Source organism: Oncorhynchus gorbuscha, linkage group LG19 (genome assembly GCF_021184085.1).
Source record: "Oncorhynchus gorbuscha isolate QuinsamMale2020 ecotype Even-year linkage group LG19, OgorEven_v1.0, whole genome shotgun sequence".
Lineage (NCBI taxonomy): Eukaryota > Metazoa > Chordata > Actinopteri > Salmoniformes > Salmonidae > Oncorhynchus > Oncorhynchus gorbuscha.
Genome location: NC_060191.1, coordinates 75622869 through 75649765, shown reverse-complemented (window position 1 = coordinate 75649765; position 26897 = coordinate 75622869). Strand labels below are relative to the sequence as shown.

At 41.0% G+C, this 26897-nt stretch overlaps 1 protein-coding gene across 1 annotated transcript in view; it reads left to right on the top strand.

The window, feature by feature from the left end:
- Positions 1-3149: 3149 nt before the first annotated feature.
- hnrnpul1 (heterogeneous nuclear ribonucleoprotein U-like 1) overlaps positions 3150-26897 on the top strand; it is a 38980-nt gene continuing 15232 nt past the window's right edge. Inside the window, exons 1-10 of the mRNA XM_046313778.1 lie at positions 3150-3291; positions 3817-4090; positions 7378-7596; positions 7895-8189; positions 8331-8495; positions 12143-12219; positions 14781-14920; positions 16368-16467; positions 16810-16922; positions 17896-18165. Of these exons, the coding sequence (XP_046169734.1) occupies positions 3853-4090; positions 7378-7596; positions 7895-8189; positions 8331-8495; positions 12143-12219; positions 14781-14920; positions 16368-16467; positions 16810-16922; positions 17896-18165 (1617 nt within the window). The 5' untranslated portion in view covers positions 3150-3291; positions 3817-3852. The remainder of the gene's footprint in view (positions 3292-3816; positions 4091-7377; positions 7597-7894; positions 8190-8330; positions 8496-12142; positions 12220-14780; positions 14921-16367; positions 16468-16809; positions 16923-17895; positions 18166-26897) is intronic.

Genomic DNA, 26897 nt, shown 5'->3' with positions numbered 1-26897 from the left:
ACATTGGGCGCACTAGAGCCCCTAGGAGGTGGTTTAAACTACATTATATTGTTGACATTGGGCGCACTAGAGCCCCTAGGAGGTGCTTTAAACTACATTATAATGTTGACTTTGGGCGCACTAGAGCCCCTAGGAGGTGGTTTAAACTACATTATATTGTTGACTTTGGGCGCACTAGAGCCCCTAGGAGGTGGTTTAAACTACATTATATTGTTGACTTTGGGCGCACTAGAGCCCCTAGTAGGTGGTTTAAACTACATTATATTGTTGACTTTGGGCGCACTAGAGCCCCTAGGAGGTGGTTTAAACTACATTATATTGTTGACATTGGGCGCACTAGAGCCCCTAGGAGGTGGTTTAAACTACATTATAATGTTGACTTTGGGCGCACTAGAGCCCCTAGGAGGTGGTTTAAACTACATTATATTGTTGACTTTGGGCGCACTAGAGCCCCTAGGAGGTGGTTTAAACTACATTATATTGTTGACTTTGGGCGCACTAGAGCCCCTAGGAGGTGGTTTAAACTACATTATATTGTTGACATTGGGCGCACTAGAGCCCCTAGGAGGTGCTTTAAACTACATTATAATGTTGACTTTGGGCGCACTAGAGCCCCTAGGAGGTGGTTTAAACTACATTATAATGTTGACTTTGGGCGCACTAGAGCCCCTAGGAGGTGGTTTAAACTACATTATAATGTTGACTTTGAGCGCACTAGAGCCCCTAGGAGGTGGTTTAAACTACATTATAATGTTGACTTTGGGCGCACTAGAGCCCCTAGGAAGTGGTTTAAACTAAATTATATTGTTGACTTTGGGCGCACTAGAGCCCCTAGGAGGTGGTTTAAACTACATTATATTGTTGACTTTGGGCGCACTAGAGCCCCTAGGAGGTGGTTTAAACTACATTATAATGTTGACTTTGGGAGCACTAGAGCCCCTAGGAGGTGGTTTAAACTACATTATATTGTTGACTTTGGGCGCACTAGAGCCCCGAGGAGGTGGTTTAAACTACATTATATTGTTGACTTTGGGCGCACTAGAGCCCCTAGGAGGTGGTTTAAACTACATTATATTGTTGACTTTGGGCGCACTAGAGCCCCTAGGAGATGGTTTAAACTACATTATATTGTTGACTTTGGGCTCACTAGAGCCCCTAGGAGGTGGTTTAAACTACATTATATTGTTGACTTTGGGCGCACTAGAGCCCCTAGGAGGTGGTTTAAACTACATTATATTGTTGACTTTGGGCGCACTAGAGCCCCTAGGAGGTGGTTTAAACTACATTATATTGTTGACTTTGGGCGCACTAGAGCCCCTAGGAGGTGGTTTAAACTACATTATATTGTTGACTTTGGGCGCACTAGAGCCCCTAGGAGGTGGTTTAAACTACATTATATTGTTGACTTTGGGCGCACTAGAGCCCCTAGGAGGTGGTTTAAACTACATTATAATGTTGACTTTGGGCGCACTAGAGCCCCTAGGAGGTGGTTTAAACTACATTATAATGTTGACTTTGGGCGCACTAGAGCCCCTAGGAGGTGGTTTAAACTACATTATATTGTTGACTTTGGGCGCACTAGAGCCCCTAGGAGGTGGTTTAAACTACATTATAATGTTGACTTTGCTTAAAGAAAACGGTATAACATAGAAGTTATGGAACTCCCTCACGTAGTTCTTTTTATGGGGGAAAGTCCTCAATGAAACGGATATTAAATGTGGAGAATGATCAATTTGCCTCCGTTGGCCATCAAGTAGCCAATTAGTAAATATACCATGGTAGGCTACTATTTGATACAATAAATATGTTGAAATGGCGGAGTCATTGCAAATCAATGTGCCACCTTGTGTAGTCTACCTGGAGCTGTCGAACCTATTTAATAAATATGCTATAATTTATCTTTATGTTAGTGTGCAATTATTAATGGAGCTGTCGAACCTATTTAATAAATATGCTATAATTTAGCCTTATGTTAGTATGCAATTATTAATGGACATGTTTCGTTAATTAATTTGAAGTTATTTAAACTCTATCGCAATTGCTGATCAGTTAGAACGCATTAGATTGCCGGTGACAGTCAGATGAGGCTACAGGTGAAACAAATTCAAAACAGTAAACACTGCCTGTTGTTGACAAGCATATTCAGGATATATACATATTATTCATATTTCATTCAATGATTGAAATTATGAGCCCATCCTCAGTAGCCTATTCAAGCAGTCTATTGGGGAAACAATTACTGTTACCTCGAAATCGCCTCGCTATTCATGTTGAATACATTCGTCTGTTTGAACTAAGTGAGCTGCTAAATCGTTCAGTTTATATCTTGACTACATCTTGTCTAGTCTACTGTAGTCTATCTGAAATGATATGTAGGCCAATCAGGGACTATAGGCTACCTTCCTTTATCCAAGCAAAATTGAATTACAATCATAAACCCAGATTTTAGTCTGCAGCCTATTGAAATGACAAGTCAATCTCTCAAATGGACCATTTATAACGGTTTGCAGTCTTAACATCTGGCGGATAATAACAGCACAATTTCCGGAATTAAGCCTAACATGAGTTCAGTCACGTCCGTTCAAGTGGTTCTTGCTCAGAGATTTTGTGATCCTATGTCCAACTTTCATCACTCAATCTCCCCAATCTTCTTCCCACTACAAAACTACCATTCCAGTGTTTTACTTGCTATATTGTATTTACTTTGCCACCATGGCCTTTTTTGCCTTTACCTCCCTTATCTCACCTAATTTGCTCACATTGTATATAGACTTGTTTATACTGTATTATTGACTGTATGTTTGTTTTAATCCATGTGTAACTCTGTGTCGTTGTATCTGTCGAACTGCTTTGCTTTATCTTGGCCAGGTCGCAATTGTAAATGAGAACTTGTTCTCAACTTGCCTACCAGGTTAAATAAAGGTGAAATAAATACATAAAATAAATAAGGACAAATTATATTTTCTCTTCCGGCATATTCAAATGCATTTATTATGTCATGTCATAGCTCAACAATAATTATTATCTTGAGGAAACACACATTTAGTTTCTAATGTCGATGCAACGATAACATTATGGAAAAGTGACTTTATTGTATAAATATGGCAACTCTTCGCTTGCTAAAAAACAACAACATTTGTTGCAGTTTCCAGGCCTTTGGGGCGGGTTTTGTGTGGTCATTGTGCTAGAAATATGTGCTCGACCTGGCAACCTGTTTTAATCATAAATCCCATTCGAACAAGCGTCGGTCTGTATTTATAGGCCATTTTGAAGCAGGGGCATCGAGCAAAGGTACAAAACGAATGTTTAAAAAAAATATATATAAATATATTTGCTATTTCGCTCTATTTCATATTTGCATGTGAATATTTGTGTTTGCACGACGATTTATTTGTAACTTTAGCGGAACTCTCCTCCTGCGCAGTGAAGCTTTTTCTCCACCGTTGCACAAACCAACTGTTATGCAGCTAGCGTTAGCATTAAAGCTAGCGGTCCTGTAGCTACATTTAGCAACTTTAATGTCATTCAGATAAGGTAAAATTACTGCTATCCATGGATTATGTTATCGAGGCAGACTTTCAGTTTATATTTGCGCATGGGTTTGCATCATTGGCCATCATAATAATTGAATAAGCAGTGTTTTACAGTGCATCATCCACCTAGCCAGTTGGCTAACAACAGTGCATGGTGCTATTATTGAAGTTGGCGCCAGTTTCATAGTGGACAGAGCTAAACAATGCTATACAGAATTAAACTCCAGGGTGCATTCTGTGCAATGACTTTTATTCATTGAGTTTTGTTTGTTTATCTATGCAGAATTCTTTAATAGTTGCATAGATCTCCACATGTACCATGAGGAGTGCTGAGGTGAAGAAACTGAAAGTGAACGAGCTGAAAGAGGAGCTGCGTCGGCGATCCCTGGACACCAAGGGGCTGAAGGCGGACCTGGTGGAGCGGCTCAATGCGGCTCTGGAGGCGGAAGCTGCGGAGCCCGGTGGAGCTGCAAGGGGGACACCGGAGCACGAGCCGGAGGAGGAGCAGCGGGGAGATGGAGAGGAGGGATTTGGGGATGAAGGATTCCCGAACAAAGGTAGAACTAGACAGACTTCCTATCTGTGTACATGGAATGTCAACCAGGGGACATTTCCTTTGAAATATAATCATGTTTCTGCGGGGGGGGGGGTAAAGTTCTTCGCCACATCGACCGATTTCCGTCATATGGATTCTGGAGAGGTCGTTTCTGAGATCAGTTTAGATCCGCAGTCAAATGTCTGTGGACAGCGGTGTCTAGTCTACTGTAGCTGCTGGCAAAGTCATGCAAAGCCTTCGCTCCGGATGTAACTTTCAAGTAGTTTTGATATGTTGTTATTAAAAACAAAATCAGACAGTAGTTGACCTATTTACCTAGTCGGCTGTTGTTGTGTGAGGGGGATCTATGATAAATAAAGTAATTATTTATATATTCATATTTATAATAAAATTATATAATTATTAAGAATAATCCGGATGTTGTGTCCAGTGGGATAAATGCCGATGGACAAACCCCATCCTTCAGCCTATGTACATTTTATAGACCATTCTGCATCATCAGTTGGGATACAGGTGATAATGCTTATTATGGCTAAAAGCACATATACATGATCCAATATGTTAAAAGGTTAATATAATTTTTAACTATATGTTTTGGGACCCACTTCTGGAAGTGGAAATTATATTTTAGAGTGTGTCAGCATGATTTTATTTTCATACATTTTGAAGTAGAATTACCCTTTTGAAAAAAGTCACCAGCTTCTCAGTCCTTCTACATAAATATTATCCCGGGGACCCCGGAGCCCCTGAGCAAGAGGACTGGAATTGGTCAAACTCGCAGTTTAACATTTTCCCCAAAGGCATGATGGGAATGCCTTTGTTACATTAAAGGGGAGGTTAACATAGCCCTGACATGACTTTGTTACATTAAAGGGGAGGTTAACATAGCCCCTGACATGACTTTGTTACATTAAAGGGGAGGTTAACATAGGCCCTGACATGACTTTGTTACATTAAAGGGGAGGTTAACATAGCCCCTGACATGACTTTGTTACATTAAAGGGGAGGTTAACATAGCCCCTGACATGACTTTGTTACATTAAAGGGGAGGTTAACATAGGCCCTGACATGACTTTGTTACATTAAAGGGGAGGTTAGCATAGCCCCTGACATGACTTTGTTACATTAAAGGGGAGGTTAACATAGGCCCTGACATGACTTTGTTACATTAAAGGGGAGGTTAACATAGCCCCTGACATGACTTTGTTACATTAAAGGGGAGGTTAACATGGCCCCTGACATGACTTTGTTACATTAAAGGGGAGGTTAACATAGCCCCTGACACGACTTTGTTACATTAAAGGGGAGGTTAACATAGCCCCTGACATGACTTTGTTACATTAAAGGGGAGGTTAACATAGCCCCTGACATGACTTTGTTACATTAAAGGGGAGGTTAACATAGCCCCTAACATGACTTTGTTACATTAAAGGGGAGGTTAACATAGCCCCTGACATGACTTTGTTACATTAAAGGGGAGGTTAACATAGCCCCTGACATGACTTTGTTACATTAAAGGGGAGGTTAACATAGCCCCTGACATGACTTTGTTACATTAAAGGGGAGGTTAACATAGCCCCTGACAATAAGATCTGAGAACAACATATGATTCAGTCATATGGAATTTCATTATGCTTTAACCTCTGGGTACTGTATATTGTTGAGTACATGACAACAGTACATGATAACAGTGGACGATGACAGTACATGACAACAGTGAACGATGACAGTGCATGATGACAGTGCATGATGACAGTGCACGATGACAGTACATGACAACATTGAACGATGACAGTGCATGATGACAGTGCATGATGACAGTACACGATGACAGTGCATGATGACAGTGCATGATGACAGTGCATGATGACAGTACACGATAACAGTGCATGATGACAGTACATGATGACAGTGCATGATGACAGTGCATGATGACAGTACATGATAACAGTGCATGATAACAGTGCATGATGACAGTACACGATGACAGTGCATGATGCCAGTGCATGATGACAGTACATGATAACAGTGCATGATAACAGTGCATGATGACAGTGCATGATGACAGTGCACGATAACAGTACATGAAAGTAGTGCATGATCATATTCAACTGTTCTGCCTGCGGTCATGGAACCCAGACCTGTTCACCGGAGGTGCTACCTGTCCCAGACCTGCTGTTTTCAACTCTCTAGAGACAGCAGGAGCGGTAGAGATACTCTTAATGCTCGGCTATGAAAAGCAACCTGGCATTTACTCCTGAGGTACTGACTTGCTGCACCCTCGACAACCACTGTGATTATTATTATTGGACCATGCTGGTCATTTATGAACAATTGAACATCTTGGCCATGTTCTGTTATAATCTCCACCCGGCACAGCCAGAAGAGGACTGGCCACCCCACATAGCCTGGTTCCTCTCTACCCAGTACAGCCAGAAGAGGACTGGCCACCCCTCATAGCCTGGTTCCTCTACCCAGTACAGCCAGAAGAGGACTGGCCACCCCTCATAGCCTGGTTCCTCTACCCAGTACAGCCAGAAGAGGACTGGCCACCTGTCACGCCTTGGTCATTATATTTTGTGTTTTTGGTATATGTTTGGGTAAGCCGGGGTGTGATATGGGTTTATATGTTGTGTTTCGTATTGGGGTTTGTAGTAATTGGGATTGTGTATGATTAGGGGTGTGTCTAGTTAGGCTTGGCTGCCTGAGACGATTCTCAATCAGAGTCAGGTGCTTGTCGTTGTCTCTGATTGAGAACCGTATTTAGACAGCCTGACTTTCGCGTTGTATTTTGTGGGTGTTTGTTCCTGTCTTAGTGTTGTAGTCACCAGATAGGCTGTAATAGGTTTCACGTTTCGTTTGTTGTTTTCATATACAGTTATTTTCATGTACCGCGATTATTTTCATTAAAGTCATGAGTAACCTACACGCTGCATTTCGGTCCGACTCTCTTCATTCAACAGACGAACGACGTTACACCACCCCTCATAGCCTGAGGCTTCTCTAGGCCTTCTCTAGGCTTCTTCCTAGGTTTTGGCCTTTCTAGGGAGTTTTTCCTAGCCACCGTGCTTCTACACCTGCATTGCTTGCTGTTTGGGGTTTTTAGGCTGGGTTTCTGTACAGCACTTTGAGACATCAGCTGATGTATGAAGGGCTTTATAAATACATTTGATTTGATTTGATTATTAGGCAATTATATGCATTATTTTACATTGCAATATTAGCTACCTTGAACTTCAGTAACTTGTTGAAAGCTGAAATGGTCTTTGATTTCTTGTGTGTAAATAGATCCTCTAGACATTGGTGCAGGAGGAGCCCCTGAGGAGGAGAGCATGGGGATGGAGAGAGAAGAGTCGTCTGATTCTAATCTGGGCTTCAGCATGCCTGACTTCACTGCAGACGTCCCTCTCCCTGTCCCTGTTTTCAAGACAGAGGAGACCCCTGAGTACCACAAGACCGAATTATCCCTGGCAGAGCAGCAGCAGGGGCAGTCTGAGAGGAAGCAAGGTAAGATCCCTGGCTAAGGTCTTTCCTAAATGAAAACAAGGCTGTGTTTACACAGGCAGCCCAATTGTGGTATTTTTTTCCCAATTATTGGCAAAAGAGACGATCTGATTGGTCAAAATACTAATTAATGGGGATTAGTGGGGGGGGGGGGTCTAAATGCAGCCTAAATGTCCTATGGCTTTCACTCTCACAGCCGACATCATGGACATTTTTCCATACAGTCTCTCCACAAGTTCCTCCGACAGACTATTCCCGTTAGGATCGCATGTCAATCACTCTTCTTTATCTGTTTTCCCAGAGTATGAAGGGAAGGTGGAGGTGAAGAAAGAGGATGAGGAGAAAAAGGAGGAAGAGCAGCAACGTGATCAGGAGCAGCCAGACCTGCAGCCGCAGCCAGGGGTGGGGCCAACCGACAAATGCGAGGAGATGAAGGAGCAGAAGGCGGAGCAAACCAAGATGGAGGAGGGAGACAGGCAGGAGGGAGACAGGCAGGAGGGAGACAGGCAGGAGGGAGACAGGCAGGAGGGAGACAGGCAGGAGGGAGACAGGCAGGAGGGGGACAGGCAGGAGGGGGACAGGCAGGAGGGGGACAGGCAGGAGGGGACAGGCAGGAGGGACACAGGCAGGAGGGAGACAGGCAGGAGGGAGACAGGCAGGAGGGAGACAGGCAGGAGGGAGACAGGCAGGAGGGAGACAGGCAGGAGGGAGACAGGCAGGAGGGAGACAGGCAGGAGGGAGACAGGCAGGAGGGAGACAGGCAGGAGGGGACAGGCAGGAGGGGACAGACAGGAGGGGGACAGGCAGGAGGGAGACAGGCAGGAGGGAGAGAGACAGGGACGCAAGAGACCACATGAGGAGGACCGGGGCGATGGCCACTACGAGCACCGTGACGACAAGAGGTAAGGAGAAGGAAAGCTCAGCTACTACTGCTGCTACTAATGCTACTGTTACTACTACTGCTGCTACTAATGCTACTGTTACTACTACTGCTGCTACTAATGCTACTGTTACTACTACTGCTGCTACTAATACTACTGTTACTACTACTGCTGCTACTAATGCTACTGCTACTACTACTGCTACTGTTACTACTACTACTAATACTACTGTTACTACTACTGCTGCTACTAATACTACTGTTACTACTACTGCTGCTACTAATGCTACTGTTACTACTACTACTACTAATACTACTGTTACTACTACTGCTGCTACTAATGCTACTGTTACTACTACTACTACTAATACTACTGTTACTACTACTAATACTACTGTTACTACTACTACTACTAATACTACTGTTACTACTACTGCTGCTACTAATACTACTGTTACTGCTACTACTAATGCTACTGTTACTACTGTTACTACTAATGCTACTGTTACTACTACTACTGTTGCTACTAATACTACTGTTACTACTACTGCTGCTACTAATACTACTGTTACTACTGTTACTACTACTGCTACTACTAATGCTACTGTTACTACTGTTACTACTACTGCTACTAATGCTACTGTTACTACTGTTACTACTACTACTGCTGCTACTAATACTACTGTTACTACTACTGCTGCTACTAATACTACTGTTACTACTAATGCTACTACTAATGCTACTGTTACTACTACTGCTACTACTAATGCTACTGTTACTACTGTTACTACTACTGTTACTACTACTGCTGCTATTAATACTACTGTTACTACTACTGCTGCTACTAATACTACTGTTACTACTGTTACTACTACTGCTACTACTAATGCTACTGTTGCTACTGTTACTACTGTTACTACTTTTACTACTACTGTTACTACTACTGCTGCTATTAATACTACTGTTACTACTGTTACTACTACTGTTACTACTACTACTGCTAGTAATACTACTGTTACTACTGTTACTACTGTTACTACTACTGTTACTACTGTTACTACTACTGTTACTACTGCTGTTACTACTACTACTGCTGCTATTAATACTACTGTTACTACTACTACTGCTGTTACTACTACTACTGCTGCTATTAATACTACTGTTACTACTACTGCTGCTACTAATACTACTGTTACTACTACTACTGCTGCTACTAATACTAGTGTTACTACTAGTGCTGCTACTAATACTACTGTTACTACTACTACTGCTGCTACTAATACTACTACTACTGCTGCTACTAATACTGCTGTTACTGCTACTGCTGCTACTACTACTACTGTTACTACTGCTACTACTACTACTACTACTACTGCTGCTACTAACACTACTACTGTTACTACTACTACTGCTGCTACTAATACTACTGTTACTACTACTGCTGCTACTAATACTACTGTTACTACTACTGCTGCTACTAATACTACTGTTACTACTGTTACTGTTACTACTAATACTACTGTTACTACTACTGCTACTAATGCTACTGTTACTGTTACTACTACTGCTGCTACTAATACTACTGTTACTACTACTGCTGCTACTAATACTACTGTTACTACTGTTACTACTACTGTTACTACTACTACTGTTACTACTACTACTGCTGCCACTAATACTACTGTTACTACTACTACTACTGCTGCTACTAATACTACTGTTACTACTACTGCTGCTACTACTACTACTGCTGCTACTAACTGTTACTACTGTTACTGCTGCTACTAATACTACTGTTACTACTACTGCTGCTACTAATACTACTGTTACTACTGTTACTACTAGTGTTACTGCTGCTACTAATACTACTGTTACTACTACTACTGCTGCTACTAATACTACTGTTACTACTACTGCTACTACTACTACTGTTACTACTACTGCTGCTACTAATACTACTGGTACTACTGTTACTACTACTACTGCTGCTACTAATACTACTACTACTGCTGCTGCTACTACTACTGCTACTACTACTGTTACTGTTACTACTGCTGCTACTACTACTGCTGCTACTACTACTGCTGCAACTACTGCTACTGCTGCTACTAATAATGCTGCTACTACTACTACCGCTGCTACAACTACAATTACTACTGCTACTGCTACTACTTCTGCTACTACTACTACTACCGCTGCTACTACGACTACTACTACTACTGCTATTACCAGTACTACTGCTACTACTACTACTGCTACTACTACTACTACTACTACTACCACTACTACTACTATTGATACTACTACTACTGCTACTAAACTCAGCAAAAAAAGAAACACCCATTTTTCAGGTCTTTCAAAGTCCAATGAACCATAAACAATTAATGAACATGCACCATCGGAAAGATCCTTAAGACACTAACAACTTACAGATGGCAGGCAATTAAGGTCACAGTTATGAAAACTTAGGACACTAAAGAGGCCTTTCTACTGATTCTGAAATGTCTTTACACGGAGGGAGAGAGCAGGATGCTGGTGAATTTGCATGTCAGATGTAATGTAAGTGGTAATGAGGCAATCCTCTTAATTATTATTAATTGTCCTCAATCCTAATTATTGTTTTCTGATACGTCCATTGATTTTCTTTCGCGTGTTTCACATAGCCAGCTACGGAGTCGTGGCGTAAAGTAGACTATTTACTGTGTGTTGATTGGCGTACAGTAGACTATTTACTGTGTGTTGATTGGCATACAGTAGACTATTTACTGTGTGTTGATTGGCGTACAGTAGACTATTTACTGTGTGTTGATTGGCGTACAGTAGACTATTTACTGTGTGTTGATTGGCATACAGTAGACTATTTACTGTGTGTTGATTGGCGTACAGTAGACTATTTACTGTGTGTTGATTGGCGTACAGTAGACTATTTACTGTGTGTTGATTGGCGTACAGTGTGGATTGCAGTCACTAAATTGTTGCAGAACTAAAATGCTGTTTAATTTGGTCAGCTGCGTAATTAAGTTCTGGGCCCTCGTGTTAGAAATGAAAAGTTCCCGTTTTGTGATGTCTCCAACCTCATAAAAGGACTGACTACTTTTTCTAATTGGCTGACTATTCTTATGTACTTGTGGAAAACTAAAGACTACTACTATTACTACTACTGCTACTAATACTCTTAATTCTACTACAAATATGAATACTTATACTACTACTAAAATCTCTGCCTTGGTCTCCATCTAATAATAATAATAATATATGCCATTTAGCAGACGCTTTTATCCAAAGCGACTTACAGTCATGTGTGCATACATTCTACGTATGGGTGGTCCCGGGGATCGAACCCACTACCCTGGACTACTGAGCTACAGAAGGACCACCTCACCTGGGTCCTGTTCAGTAGATAGTAAATGAGGAAAACAGATAGTTGGTACTACCTTTGCTGCTATAAAAATTGATTCCGGTATCATTTCATGCCCTGTTCTTGGTCGTTTGGTAAAGGTTAGTTATGTCCCTAACTAAAACACAGTTCTAAACGATTAGCTTGGTCCAGTGCTGTGATTGGAAGGTCTAACCTGTCATTTTTCTGTCCTTTGCTGTGATTGGTGGACTAACATGTCATTCTTCTTTCCACTGCTGTGATTGGAAGACTAACCTGTCAGTCTTGTACAGGTCCCGGTCGCCCCAGCCCCCTGCTGAAGACGAGGAGGAGGAGGACTTTGATGACACTTTGGTGGCTCTGGACACATGTGAGTAACATCTGAGAACTCCAGTTGACCCCCAAAAAAAGCCGATACCGATTAATCGGCCGATTTTTATATATAATAATATATGCCATTTATATATATTTGTAATAATGACAATTACAACAATACTGAATGAACACTTTTTTATTTGAACTTAATACATAAATAAAAATCTATTTAGTCTGAAATAAATAATGAAAGATGTTCAATTTGGTTTAAATAATTAAAAAACAAAGTGTTGGAGAAGAAAGTAAAAGTGCAATATGTGCCATGTAAGAAAGCTAACGTTTCAGTTCCTCAGAACATGAGAACATATGAAAGCTGGTGGTTCCTTTTAACATGAGTCTTCAATATTCCCAGGTAAGAAGTTTTAGGTTGTAGTTATTATAGGAATTATAGGACTATTTCTCTCTCTACGATTTGTATTTCATTAACCTTTGACTATTGGGTGTTCTAATAGGCACTTTGGTATTGCCAGCCTAATCTCAGGAGTTGATAGGCTTGAGGTCATAAACAGCGCTGTGCTTCAAGCTAAGAGCTAAGAGCTGCTGGCAAACGCAGGAAAGTGCTGTTTGAATGAAAGCTTACGAGCCTGCTGCTGCCTATATACACAAAATAATGTGGACCCCCCTTCAAATGAGGGGATTCGGCTATTTCAACCACACGTGTTGCTGACAGGTGTATTAAAACGAGCACACAGCCATGCAATCTCCATAGACAAACATTGGCAGTAGAATGGCCTGTACTGAAGAGCTCAGTGACTTTCAAGGTGGCACCGTCATAGGATGCCACCTTTCCAACAAGTCATTTTGAAGTAGAAATGTCTAGGAGCAACAACGGCTCAGCCGCGAAGTGATAGGCCACACAAGCTCACAGAACGGGACCGTCGAGTGCTGAAGCATGTAGAAATCGTCTGTCCTCGGTTGCAACACTCACTACCGAGTTCCTAACTACCTCTGGAAGCAACATCAGCACAAGAGCTGTTCGTCTGGAGCTTCATGAAATGGGTTTCCATGGTCGAGCAGCCGCACACAAGCCTAAGATCACCAGGTATAATGCCAAGCGTCGGCTGGAGTGGTGTGAAGCTCGCCGCCATTGGACTCTGGAGCAGTGGAAACACGTTCTCTGGAGTGATGAATCACGTTTCACCATCTGGCAGTCCGACGGAGGAATATGGGTTTGGCGGATGCTAGGAGAACGCTACCTGCCCCAATGCATAGTACCAACTGTAAAGTTTGGTGGAAGAGGAATAATTTTCTGGGGCTGTTTTTAATGGTTCGGGCTCCTTAGTTCCAGTGAAGGGAGATCTAAACGCTACAGCATACAATGACATTCTAGATGATTCCATCCCAACTTTGTGGCAACAGTTTGAGGAAGGCTCTTTCCTGTTTCAACATGACAATGCCACCCCCCGTGCATAAAGCGAGGTCTCACACCCTAATCTGCTTCACCTGTGATGCGCTGGTCTCCTCCGCCCCCACCTGGTGTCTTCTATTTCCCCCATTATCCCCGGTGTATGTATACCCAGCGTCTTCTTATCAGTTGCCTGTTTGTCTCGTCTTGTCAAATCTTACCATGTTTTCCTGTTTCTCTTGCTCTCAACTGTGTCTTTCTAGTCTTCTCCAGATCTGACCTTTCTGCCTGTCCTGACCCTGCCTGCCGTTCTGTCCCTGTTTGACCCTGCCTGCCGTTCTGTCCCTGTTTGACCCTGCCTGCCGTTCTGTCCCTGTTTGACCCTGCATGATGTTCTGTCCCTGTTTGACCCTGCATGACGTTCTGTCCCTGTTTGACCCTGCCTGCCGTTCTGTCCCTGCCTTGGATTTACGTGCCGCTGCCTCCCCTTTGTATAATAAATGGGTCCTTCTGTAGCTCAGTTGGTAGAGCATGGCGCTTGTAACGCCAGGGTAGTGGGTTCGATCCCCGGGACCACCCATACGTAGAATGTATGCACACATGACTGTAAGTCGCTTTGGATAAAAGCGTCTGCTAAATGGCATATAAAAAATATTTAAAAAATGTTGTGAGTATCAAAACTATCCGCCTCCTGTGTCTGGGTCATATCCTGAGGCGTGATACGAGGTCCGTACAGAAATGGTTTGTCGAGATCATTGTGGAAGAACTTGACTGGCCTGCACAGAGCCCTGACCTCAACCCCATCGAACACCTTTGGGATGAATTGGAATGCCGACTGAGCCAGGCCTAAATCGCCCAACATCAGTGCTCGACTTCACTAATGCTCTTGTGGCTGAATGGAAGCAAGTCCCCGCAGCAATGTTCCAACATCTAGTGGAAAACCTTCCCAGAAGAGTGGAGGCTGTTATAGCAGCAATGTTCCAACATCTAGAGGAAAGCCTTCCCAGAAGAGTGGAGGCTGTTATAGCAGCAATGTTCCAACATCTAGTGGAAAGCCTTCCCAGAAGAGTGGAGGATTGTTGTAGCAGCAAAGGGGGGGACCAACTCCATATTAATGCCTGTGATGTAATGAGATGTAATGAGATGTTCGTCGAGCAGGTTTCCACATACATTTGGTCATGTAGTGTATTTATCTCTCTTGTGTCCCACAGATAACTGTGACCTCCACTTCAAGGTGTCCCGTGATCATTACAGCGGCTATCCTCTGACCATCGAGGGCTTTGCCTACCTCTGGGCCGGAGCTAGAGCATCCTACGGAGTCGACAAGGGCAAAGTCTGCTACGAGATGAAGGTAACGGAGAGAGAAACAAAACCATAGGTCGCGTCCCAAATTACAGCCTATTCCCTATATAGTGCACTAGTTTTGACCAGGTGTCGTGATGTATCGGCTGTGATCCCTTTTAGTAAATGACTGATCACTGTGTAAGTCACGACAATGACACTGACCAATCACTGTGTTAGTCACAATAATGGTACCGACCAATCACTTTGAACAGGGTAGGATAAGTAATCCTTCTCACCCCCCCCCCCCCTTTAAGATTTAGATGCACTATTGTAAAGTGACTGTTCTACTGGATGTCATAAGGTGAATGCACCAATTTGTAAGTCGCTCTGGATAAGAGCGTCTGCTAAATGACTTAAATGTAAATGTAAAATGTAATGTACACATACACATTAACAGGATATATTACTGACCAATCACTTTGCAAGTTACGATAAGGACCAATCACTATGTAAATAACGAGTAAACATTCCATCACACCATAGAGTAGAACGATAGTATCTGCTTCTCACAACAGGATGTAGACATACACATTAACAGGATATATTTGATGAGGGATAAAAATTTAAATTCACTTCACGATACACTGCCATGTGACTTGTCGAGCCCTTGGCTCGCGGAGCCTCCGTTTGGCCTCCCCAACGGCTCCCTAGTCCTTTAATAGTGTACATGAGCCCCACTGTATATAGGGAATAGGGTGTCTGAATAGGGAATAGGGTGCCATTTGACCTGTCTGTCTCTCCTACTGACCTGTCTGTCTCTCCTACTAACCTGTCTGTCTCTCCTACTGACCTGTCTCTCTCTCCTACTGACCTGTCTGTCTCTCCTCCTGACCTGTCTCTCTCTCCTACTGACCTGTCTGTCTCTCCTACTGACCTGTCTGTCTCTCCTACTAACCTGTCTGTCTCTCCAACTGACCTGTCTGTCTCTTCTACTGACCTGTCTGTCTCTCCTACTAACCTGTCTCTCTCTCCTACTGACCTGTCTGTCTCTCCTACTGACCTGTCTGTCTCTCCTACTGACCTGTCTGTCTCTCCTACTGACCTGTCTGTCTCTCCTACTGACCTGTCGGTCTCTCTACTGACCTGTTGACCTGTCTGTCTCTCCTACTGACCTGTCTGTCTCTCCTAATGACCTGCCTGTCTCTCCTAATGACCTGTCTGTCTCTCCTACTGACCTGTTGACCTGTCTGTCTCTCCTTCTGACCTGTCTGTCTCTCCTTCTGACCTGTTGACCTGTCTGTCTCTCCTACTGACCTGTCTCTCTCCTGACCTGTCTGTCTCTCCTTCTGACCTGTCTGTCTCTCCTCCTGATCTGTCTGTCTCTCTACTGACCTGTCTGTCTCTCTACTGACCTGTCTGTCTCTCTACTGACCTGTCTGTCTCTCTACTGACCTGTCTGTCTCTCTACTGACTTGTCTGTCTCTCCTACTGACCTGTCTGTCTCTCTGCTGTAGATCTTAGAGGAGATAGCTGTGAAGCACCTCCCGTCCTCTGAGCCTGATCCCCATGTGGTCCGGATTGGATGGTCCCTGGACTCCTGCAGCACACAGCTGGGTAAGGACAGCACACACATGAACACATGTGGACGAACACACACATACAGGCACGCACAACAGACACGCACTCCCGCCACACACGCACGCACTCCCGCCACACACACACACATACAGGCACGCACACGCACGCACTCCCGCCACACACGCACGCACAAGCACGCATACAGGCACACACACGCACGCACTCCCGCACGCACGCACTCCCGCCACACACACACACATACAGGCACGCACACACACGCACTCCCGCCACACACGCACGGACACGCACTCCCGCCACACACACACGCGCGCGGACGGACGGAGACACTGTTTGACACGTAGCTTCGGTATATTCCAGGTGAGGAAGCATTTTCGTTTGGATACGGAGGAACAGGGAAAAAATCCTCTGACTGTAAGTTTGAAGACTACGGAGAGAAGTTTGGAGAGAATGATGTCATCGGCTGTTTCATTGTGAGTAATACTGTGTTGTTGTATTGTCTACAGTGATTGTCCCATTACTAGTCAGTTAGTTAGTTAGTATAGTTAGTTAGTTAGTTAGTTAGTTAGTTAGTTAGTGATCGTCCCATTACTAGCTATAGGGAGACTATACTCATATCATTCAGTAATATTTATCTTAGAGTTAGTTAGTAGAGTTAGTTAGTAGAGTTAGTTAGTAGAGTTAGTTAGTAGAGTTAGTTAGTAGAGTTAGTTAGTTAGTATGGTAGAGTTAGTATGGTAGAGTTAGTATGGTAGAGTTAGTTAGTATGGTACAGTTAGTAGAGTTAGTTAGTTAGTATAGTTGGAGTTAGTATGGTAGAGTTCGTGAGTTAGTATGGTAGAGTTCGTGAGTTAGTATGGTAGAGTTAGTAGAGTTAGTTAGGTAGTAGAGTTAGTATGGTAGAGTTAGTTAGTTAGTAGAGTTAGTATGGTAGAGTTAGTTAGTTAGTTAGAGTTAGTATGGTAGAGTTAGTTAGTTAGTAGAGTTAGTTAGTTAGTAGAGTTAGTATGGTAGAGTTAGTTAGTTAGTAGAGTTAGTATGGTAGAGTTAGTTAGTTAGTAGAGTTAGTATGGTAGAGTTAGTTAGTTAGTAGAGTTAGTATGGTAGAGTTAGTTAGTTAGTAGAGTTAGTATGGTAGAGTTAGTTAGTTAGTAGAGTTAGTATGGTAGAGTTAGTTAGTTAGTAGAGTTAGTATGGTAGAGTTAGTTAGTTAGTAGAGTTAGTATGGTAGAGTTAGTATGGTAGAGTTAGTTAGTTAGTAGAGTTAGTATGGTAGAGTTAGTTAGTTAGTAGACTTAGTATGGTAGAGTTAGTTAGTTAGTAGAGTTAGTTAGTTAGTAGAGTTTGTTTGTTACATAGTTCAGCGGAGAGCCTTTAAACATAACTTTATTAGTATAGTTAGTTGACTTTGTTAGTTAGTTTAACATAACTTTATTATTCCCACAGGACTTTGACGCTGGTGGTGAAGAGGTGAAGATAGCGTTCTCTAAGAACGGGGTGTGGCTAGACGTGGGGTTCCAGGTGTCGAGGGAGGAGCTGGCGGGGCGCCCCCTGTTCCCCCACGTCCTTGTGAAGAACTGTGCCATCGAGTTTAACTTTGGCCAGAAGGAGGAACCCTTCCACCCCCCTCCGGAGGGGTACAGGTTCATCCAGACTCTTGGTATTGGAGACAGGACCAGGGGGGCTGTAGGACCAGCCAGCAAGGCTGACTGTGAGGTATGGATACTATACACTACTATACAGAACTACTACTACTATACAGTACTACTACTACTATACAGTACTACTACTACTATACAGTACTACTACTACTATACAGTACTACTACTATACAGTACTACTACTACTACTATACAGTACTACTACTATACAGTACTACTACTACTATACAGTACTACTACTACTACTATACAGTACTACTACTATACAGTACTACTACTACTATACAGTACTACTAATATACTGTACTACTATACATTTCTACTACGATACAGTACTACTACTACTATACAGTACTACTAATATACTGTACTACTACTATACTATACAGTACTACTACTATACAGTACTACTACTATACAGTACTACCACGATACAGTACTACTACTATACAGTAGTACTAATATACTGTACTGCTATACATTTCTACTACGATACAGTACTACTACTACTATACAGTACTACTAATATACTGTACTACTACTATACTATACAGTACTACTACTATACAGTACTACCACGATACATTACTACTACTATACAGTACTACTAATATACTGTACTACTACTATACTATACAGTACTACTACTATACAGTACTACTACTATACAGTACTACCACAATACAGTACTACTACTATACAGTACTACCACGATACAGTACTACTACTATACTGTACTACTACTATACACTACTGTACTACTACTATACAGTACTACTACTATACACTACTATACAGTACTACTACTATACACTACTATACAGTACTACTACTATACACTACTATACAGTACTACTACTTTCCAGTAATGCTGTACTATATAGATCTACTACTACACTATGCAATACTACTAATATACTATACAGTACCACTACTATACAGTATTACTATACTGTACAGTACTGCTATACTATATAGTACTACTACTACACTATGCAATACTACTAATATACTATCCAGTACTACAGGGTAGCCTAGTGGTTAGAGTGTTGGACTAGTAACCGAAAGGTTGCAAGTTCAAATCCCCGAGCTGACAAGGTACAAATATGTTGTTCTGCTCCTGAACAGGCAGTTAACCCACTGTTCCTAGGCCGTCATTGAAAATAAGAATTTGTTCTTAACTGACTTGCCTCGTTAATAATAAAATTAATAAAGGTAAAATAAAAAATTTAAAAAACTATGCAGTGCTGCTATACTATATAGTACTACTACTACACTATGCAATACTGCTAATATACTATACAGTACCACTATACTACTAATGCTACTAATATACTATACGGTACTACTACTATTCAGTACTACTATAGTATACAGTACAAATACTACACTATGCAGTATTACTAAACTGTACAGTACTGCTATACTTTATAGTACTACTACTACACTGTGCAATACTACTAATATACCATACAATACTACTATACTATGCAGTGCTGCTATACTATATAGTACTACTACTACACTATGCAATACTACTAATATACTATACAGTACTACTATAGAGTACTATATAGTACTGCTATACTATATAGGGCCAGGATGATACCAGTATCGCAGTATTTTTTTCCGCGGCAAAAAGTACGAAGCAGACAAAAGTCTTTGGTCCTTTAAAAACCTGCTGTATATAACATATTGTGTGATATAGCTTAGAAAATATACTGAACAAAAATATATGCAGTATTACTAAACTGTACAGTACTGCTATACTTTATAGTACTACTACTACACTACACAAATATACTGAACAAAAATATAAATGCAACATGCAACAATTTCAATGATTTTACTGAGTTACAGTTCAATTGAAATAAATAAATTAGTCCCTAATCTATGGATATCACATGACTGGGCAGGGGCGCAGCCGTGGGTGGGCCTGGGAGGGCACAGGTTTTTATTGTCCCCAGCACAAGGTGCACCTGTGTAATGATCATGCTGTTTAATCAGCTTCTGGATATGCCACACCTGTCAGGAGGATGGATTATCTTGGCAGAGGAGAAATGCTCACTAACAGGGATGTAAACAAAATTGTGCACAATATTTGAGAGAAACGTTTTTTTGTGCAGTATGGAACATTTCTGGGATATTATATTTCAGCTCATGAAACACGGGACCAACACTTTACAATGTTGCGTTTATATATTGTTACCAACATTAGGGCTGTTTTCCTAAAGAAGTTAAATATGCTTCTTTTTTAATTTCCTAATGAGTATCGTGATACTGGTATCGTCCCAGCCCTAATACAAACCAGTACGACAACTATACTATACAGTACTACGACTATACTATTCAGTACTACCACTGTACAGCAATACGACTATACTATTCAGTACTACCACTGTACAGCGATACGACTATACTATTCAGTACTACGACTATACTATTCAGTACTACCACTGTACAGCAATATGACTATACTATTCAGTACTACCACTGTACAGCAATACGACTATACTATTCAGTACTACCACTATACTATACAGTACTACTACTATACTATTCAGTACTACCACTGTACAGCAATACGACTATACTATTCAGTACTACCACTATACTATACAGTACTACTACTATACTATTCAGTACTACCACTGTACAGCAATACGACTATACTATTCAGTACTACCACTATACTATACAGTACTACTACTATACTATTCAGTACTACCACTGTACAGCGATACGACTATACTATTCAGTACTACCACTATACTATACAGTACTACTACTATACTATTCAGTACTACCACTGTACAGCAATATGACTATACTATTCAGTACTACCACTATACTATACAGTACTACTACTATACTATTCAGTACTACCACTGTACAGCAATATGACTATACTATTCAGTACTACCACTGTACAGCAATACGACTATACTATTCAGTACTACCACTGTACAGCAATATGACTATACTATTCAGTACTACCACTGTACAGCAATACGACTATACTATTCAGTACTACCACTGTACAGCAATACGACTATACTATTCAGTACTACCACTGTACAGCAATATGACTATACTATTCAGTACTACCACTGTACAGCAATACGACTATATACTATTCAGTACTACCACTGTACAGCAATATGACTATACTATTCAGTACTACCACTGTACAGCAATACGACTATACTATTCAATACTACCACTGTACAGCAATATGACTATACTATTCAGACTATACTATTCAGTACTACCACTGTACAGCAATATGACTATACTATTCAGTACTACCACTGTACAGCAATACGACTATACTATTCAGTACTACCACTGTACAGCAATATGACTATACTATTCAGTACTACCACTGTACAGCAATATGACTATACTATTCAGTACTACCACTGTACAGCAATACGACTATACTATTCAGTACTACCACTGTACAGCAATACGACTATACTATTCAGTACTACCACTGTACAGCAATATGACTATACTATTCAGTACTACCACTGTACAGCAATACGACTATACTATTCAGTACTACCACTGTACAGCAATATGACTATACTATTCAGTACTACCACTGTACAGCAATATGACTATACTAATTCAGTACTACCACTGTACAGCAATACGACTATACTATTCAGTACTACTACTATACTATTCAGTACTACCACTGTACAGCAATATGACTATACTATTCAGTACTACCACTGTACAGCAATACGACTATACTATACAGTACTACCACTGTACAGCAATACGACTATACTATTCAGTACTACTACTATACTATTCAGTACTACCACTGTACAGCAATATGACTATACTATTCAGTACTACCACTGTACAGCAATATGACTATACTATTCAGTACTACCACTGTACAGCAATACGACTATACTATTCAGTACTACTACTATACTATTCAGTACTACCACTGTACAGCAATACGACTATACTATTCAGTACTACCACTGTACAGCAATATGACTATACTATTCAGTACTACCACTATACTGTAATGAAACAGGCAGGGAGCCGGTCTCCAACCCTCGACCTTCGAGCCCGAGGTCCAGCGAGGCCTAGCGACTGTGCCACAAAAGCATGCTCAAACGGCAGAATCGATTTCCGCGCTTATAAACCCAGGGTCGTTACAGTACTACTATACAGTACTACTACTATACTGTACTACTACTATACTGTACTACTACTATACAGTACTACTACTATACTATACAGTACTACTACTATACTATACAGTACTACTATACAGTACTACTACTATACAGTACTACCACTATACTATACAGTACTACTATACAGTACTACTACTATACTGTACTACTATACAGTACTACTACTATACAGTACTACTACAATACAGTACTACTACTATACTGTACTACTATACAGTACTACTACTATACAGTACTACTATACAGTACTACTATACAGTACTACTACTATACAGTACTACTACTATACTATACAGTACTACTATACAGTACTACTACTATACAGTACTACTACTATACAGTACTACTATACAGTACTACTATACAGTATTACCACTATACTATACAGTACTACCACTATACTATACAGTACTACTATACTGTACTACTACTATACTGTACTACTATACAGTACTACTACTATGCAGTATTACCACTATACTATACAGTACTACCACTATACTATACAGTACTACTATACTATACTACTACTATACAGTACTACTACTATACTGTACTACTATACAGTACTACTACTATGCAGTATTACCACTATACTATACAGTACTACCACTATACTATACAGTACTACTATACAGTACTACTACTATACAGTATTACCACTATACTATACAGTACTACCACTATACTATACAGTACTACTATACTGTACTACTATACAGTACTACTACTATGCAGTATTACCACTATACTATACAGTACTACCACTATACTATACAGTACTACTATACTATACTACTACTATACTATACAGTACTACTACTATACTGTACTACTATACAGTACTACTACTATGCAGTATTACCACTATACTATTCAGTACTACCACTATACTATACAGTACTACTATACTGTACTACTATACAGTACTACTATACAGTACTACCACTATACAGTACTACTATACTGGACTACTACTATACTGTACTACTATACTGTACTACTATACAGTACTACTACTATGCAGTATTACCACTATACTATACAGTACTACCACTATACTATACAGTACTACTATACTGTACTACTACTATACTGTACTACTATACTGTGCTACTATACAGTACTACTATACAGTACTACTACTATGCAGTACTACTATACAGTACTACTACTATACAGTACTACTATTACTATACAGTACTACTATACAGTACTACTACTATGCAGTATTACCACTATACTATACAGCACTACTACTGTACTATATGGTACTACTACTATAAAGTACTACTACTACAGTAATTATACTATACTACATAGTACTGCTGCTATACTATACAGTACTATAGGGCTGGGCGGTATACCGTATTTTACAATATACTGGTATTGATGCAGGGACCGGTTTGGGTTTTTACTTTACCTTCTATGACGGTATTTGAACGTTTTGGTTTGTTAAATGTGATACACCGTGTTTAACATCTATTTTTTATAGTTTACATCGCTACTTGAGTCATCTCTCTCCCTCCGTGCCGCTTTCCACAGACCCCCGCCTCGTCACTCAAGGAGCGCATTTGAAGTTCCTTAATAACCACCCGACACTAGCGTTCAGTCTGAATGGTCAACGCAGCACTTTTCCTAGCAAGTTGGGCCTAAATCTTGTTAGTCGCTAATGCTAATCAGCAGCACATGTAACAATGTTGATGACAACGATGCTGTTTTCACTTTGCTTCTTAATATAAATCCACTAGCGTTCTATAATTACACTATTAGTTTGTGTTTGCAAATCTGCAAACAGCTAGTTTGTTCTTTTCCTAGCAAGTTGGGCCTAAATCTTGTTAGCCGCTAATGCTAATCGCTAGGTAGCTAGCTAATAAATGTACTGAGTCAGAGCAAAGATAATTGATAATACCAGTGATGGTGTAGACCTAAATCAACATGTTGTTTGTGTTACAGTACCTTCTAAATCAAAGAGGAATACAAGAAGCATTAATATGTTAGCTACTTGAAGTAGCTAAGAGAAAACAAACAATGTAGCCAAAGATTATAGAGTCCCCTAGGAAACAATTATCAACACTGTGGTTCCTGTAAAAAGAAAAAAAACTTTTGTTCCTACCCTAACACAATAACTTCTCCCTGGCATTTTCGTTCGTTTTCATGTCAAACAACACTATTCAAAGTGGCCACTATTACATTCTAACTATAGAGTTGGAATAATCATTACATGTCCATGATTCCAACCTTTCAAAGTGTTTTGATCTAAATCATAAGTCAAACCGCTATTGCAACATTTGGCCCATATTGTGCGGCCCTACATGGCAGTGTGGATCTGGAATGAGTGCAGGAAATGCAGAACGCACAAAGCACATTTAGACGTTTTATCATTTCAAAACATAAAATATTGTCATACCGTCCAATTGTTTTTTAATACCGTGATATATTTTGGCCTTATCGCCCAGCACTACTACTATACTATACAGTACTACCATTATACTGTACTATGTATCACTACTGCTATACTATACAGTACTACCATTATACTGTACTATGTGTACTATACAGTACTACCATTATACTGTACTATTTATCCCTACTTCTATACTATACAGTACTACCATTATACTGTACTATGTATCACTACTGCTATACTATACAGTACTACCATTATACTGTACTATGTATCACTACTACTATACTATACAGTACTACCATTATACTGTACTATGTATCACTACTACTATACTATACAGTACTACCATTATACTGTACTATGTATCACTACTACTATACTATACAGTACTACCACCGTACTATACCGTACTACCACTATACTATACAATACTACCATTATACCATACTATATATTACTACTACTATACTATACAGTACTACCACTATACTATACGACACTACCATTATACCATACTATATATTACTACTACTATACTATACAGTACTACATTACCACTATACTATACGACACTACCATTATACCGTACTATATATTACTACTACACTATACAGTACTACCACCATACTACACAGTACTGCCACCATACTACACAGTACTGCCACCATACTACACAGTACTACCACCATACTACACAGTACTACCGCCATACTACACAATACTACACAGTGCTACCACCATACTACACAGTACTGCCACCATACTGCACAGTACTGCCACCATACTACACATTACTAGCACCATACTACACAGTACTGCCACCATACTACACAGTACTACGGATATACTATGCAGTACTGCTATTATGCTATACTGCTTTTATATTATGCAGTGCTGCTACTATACTATATTATACTACTACTATACTAAACACTACTACTACCATACTATACACTACTACTATTGTACAGGACTATATCAGTGTTTTCCACAAGTACATGGAGTAGCCAGACAAATATTTTAAAAAGTAGGCAGTCAGGGAGTTCATTAAACCGATCTTCTCTTGAGATTAAAGTCATATTTGCAGTTTTACAATTATTTACACTTTTTGGGGGGGGGTTATCCAAGAGTAAATGGCGTTGAGGCAGGAGAGGAGGAGTCCTGGTGAGATTAAGGCAAAGGAAACACCGGCCACCTCCTCCCTGCATTCTATTGGCCAAGTCTCTTGATAATGAGATGGATGACCTCTGATCGTGGATTTGATACCAAAGGTCAGAGACAAAACACATCCCTGAGGAGAGACTGTGTTGGTGGTGGAGTGGAGACGAAACACATCCCTGTGGAGAGACTGTGTTGGTGGTGGAGTGGAGACACAACACATCCCTGTGTTGGTGGTGGAGTGGAGACAAAACTCATCCCTGTGTTGGTGGTGGAGTGGAGACGAAACACATCCCTGAGGAGAGACTGTGTTGGTGGTGGAGTGGAGACGCAACACATCCCTGTGGAGAGACTGTGTTGGTGGTGGAGTGGAGACACAACACATCCCTGAGGAGAGACTGTGTTGGTGGTGGAGTGGAGACACAACACATCCCTGTGGAGAGACTGTGTTGGTGGTGGAGTGGAGACACAACACATCCCTGAGGAGAGACTGTGTTGGTGGTGGAGTGGAGACAAAACACATCCCTGTGTTGGTGGTGGAGTGGAGACACAACACATCCCTGTGGAGAGACTGTGTTGGTGGTGGAGTGGAGACACAACACATCCCTGTGGAGAGACTGTGTTGGTGGTGGAGTGGAGACACAACACATCCAGAGACTGTGTTGGTGGTGGAGTGGAGACACAACACATCCCTGTGGAGAGACTGTGTTGGTGGTGGAGTGGAGACACAACACATCCCTGAGGAGAGACTGTGTTGGTATTGCGTATGTCCGACACGTGGGGACCTTTTTTGACTCGCTGTGAGTATTGACTCAGGAAGTCCAACAGCCACAAAACAAGCTCCCATCTAAGGAGAAGTCCCAAATGAGTCTCTGTGCCAGAATGTAAGGCTGGATTGTGTTGAAGGCAGAAGAAAAGTCAACAAACAGGACCCTGACATGGGATTTGGCTCTAGATGTCTATAGACCATGTTAAGGAGGGTAAGAATGGCAT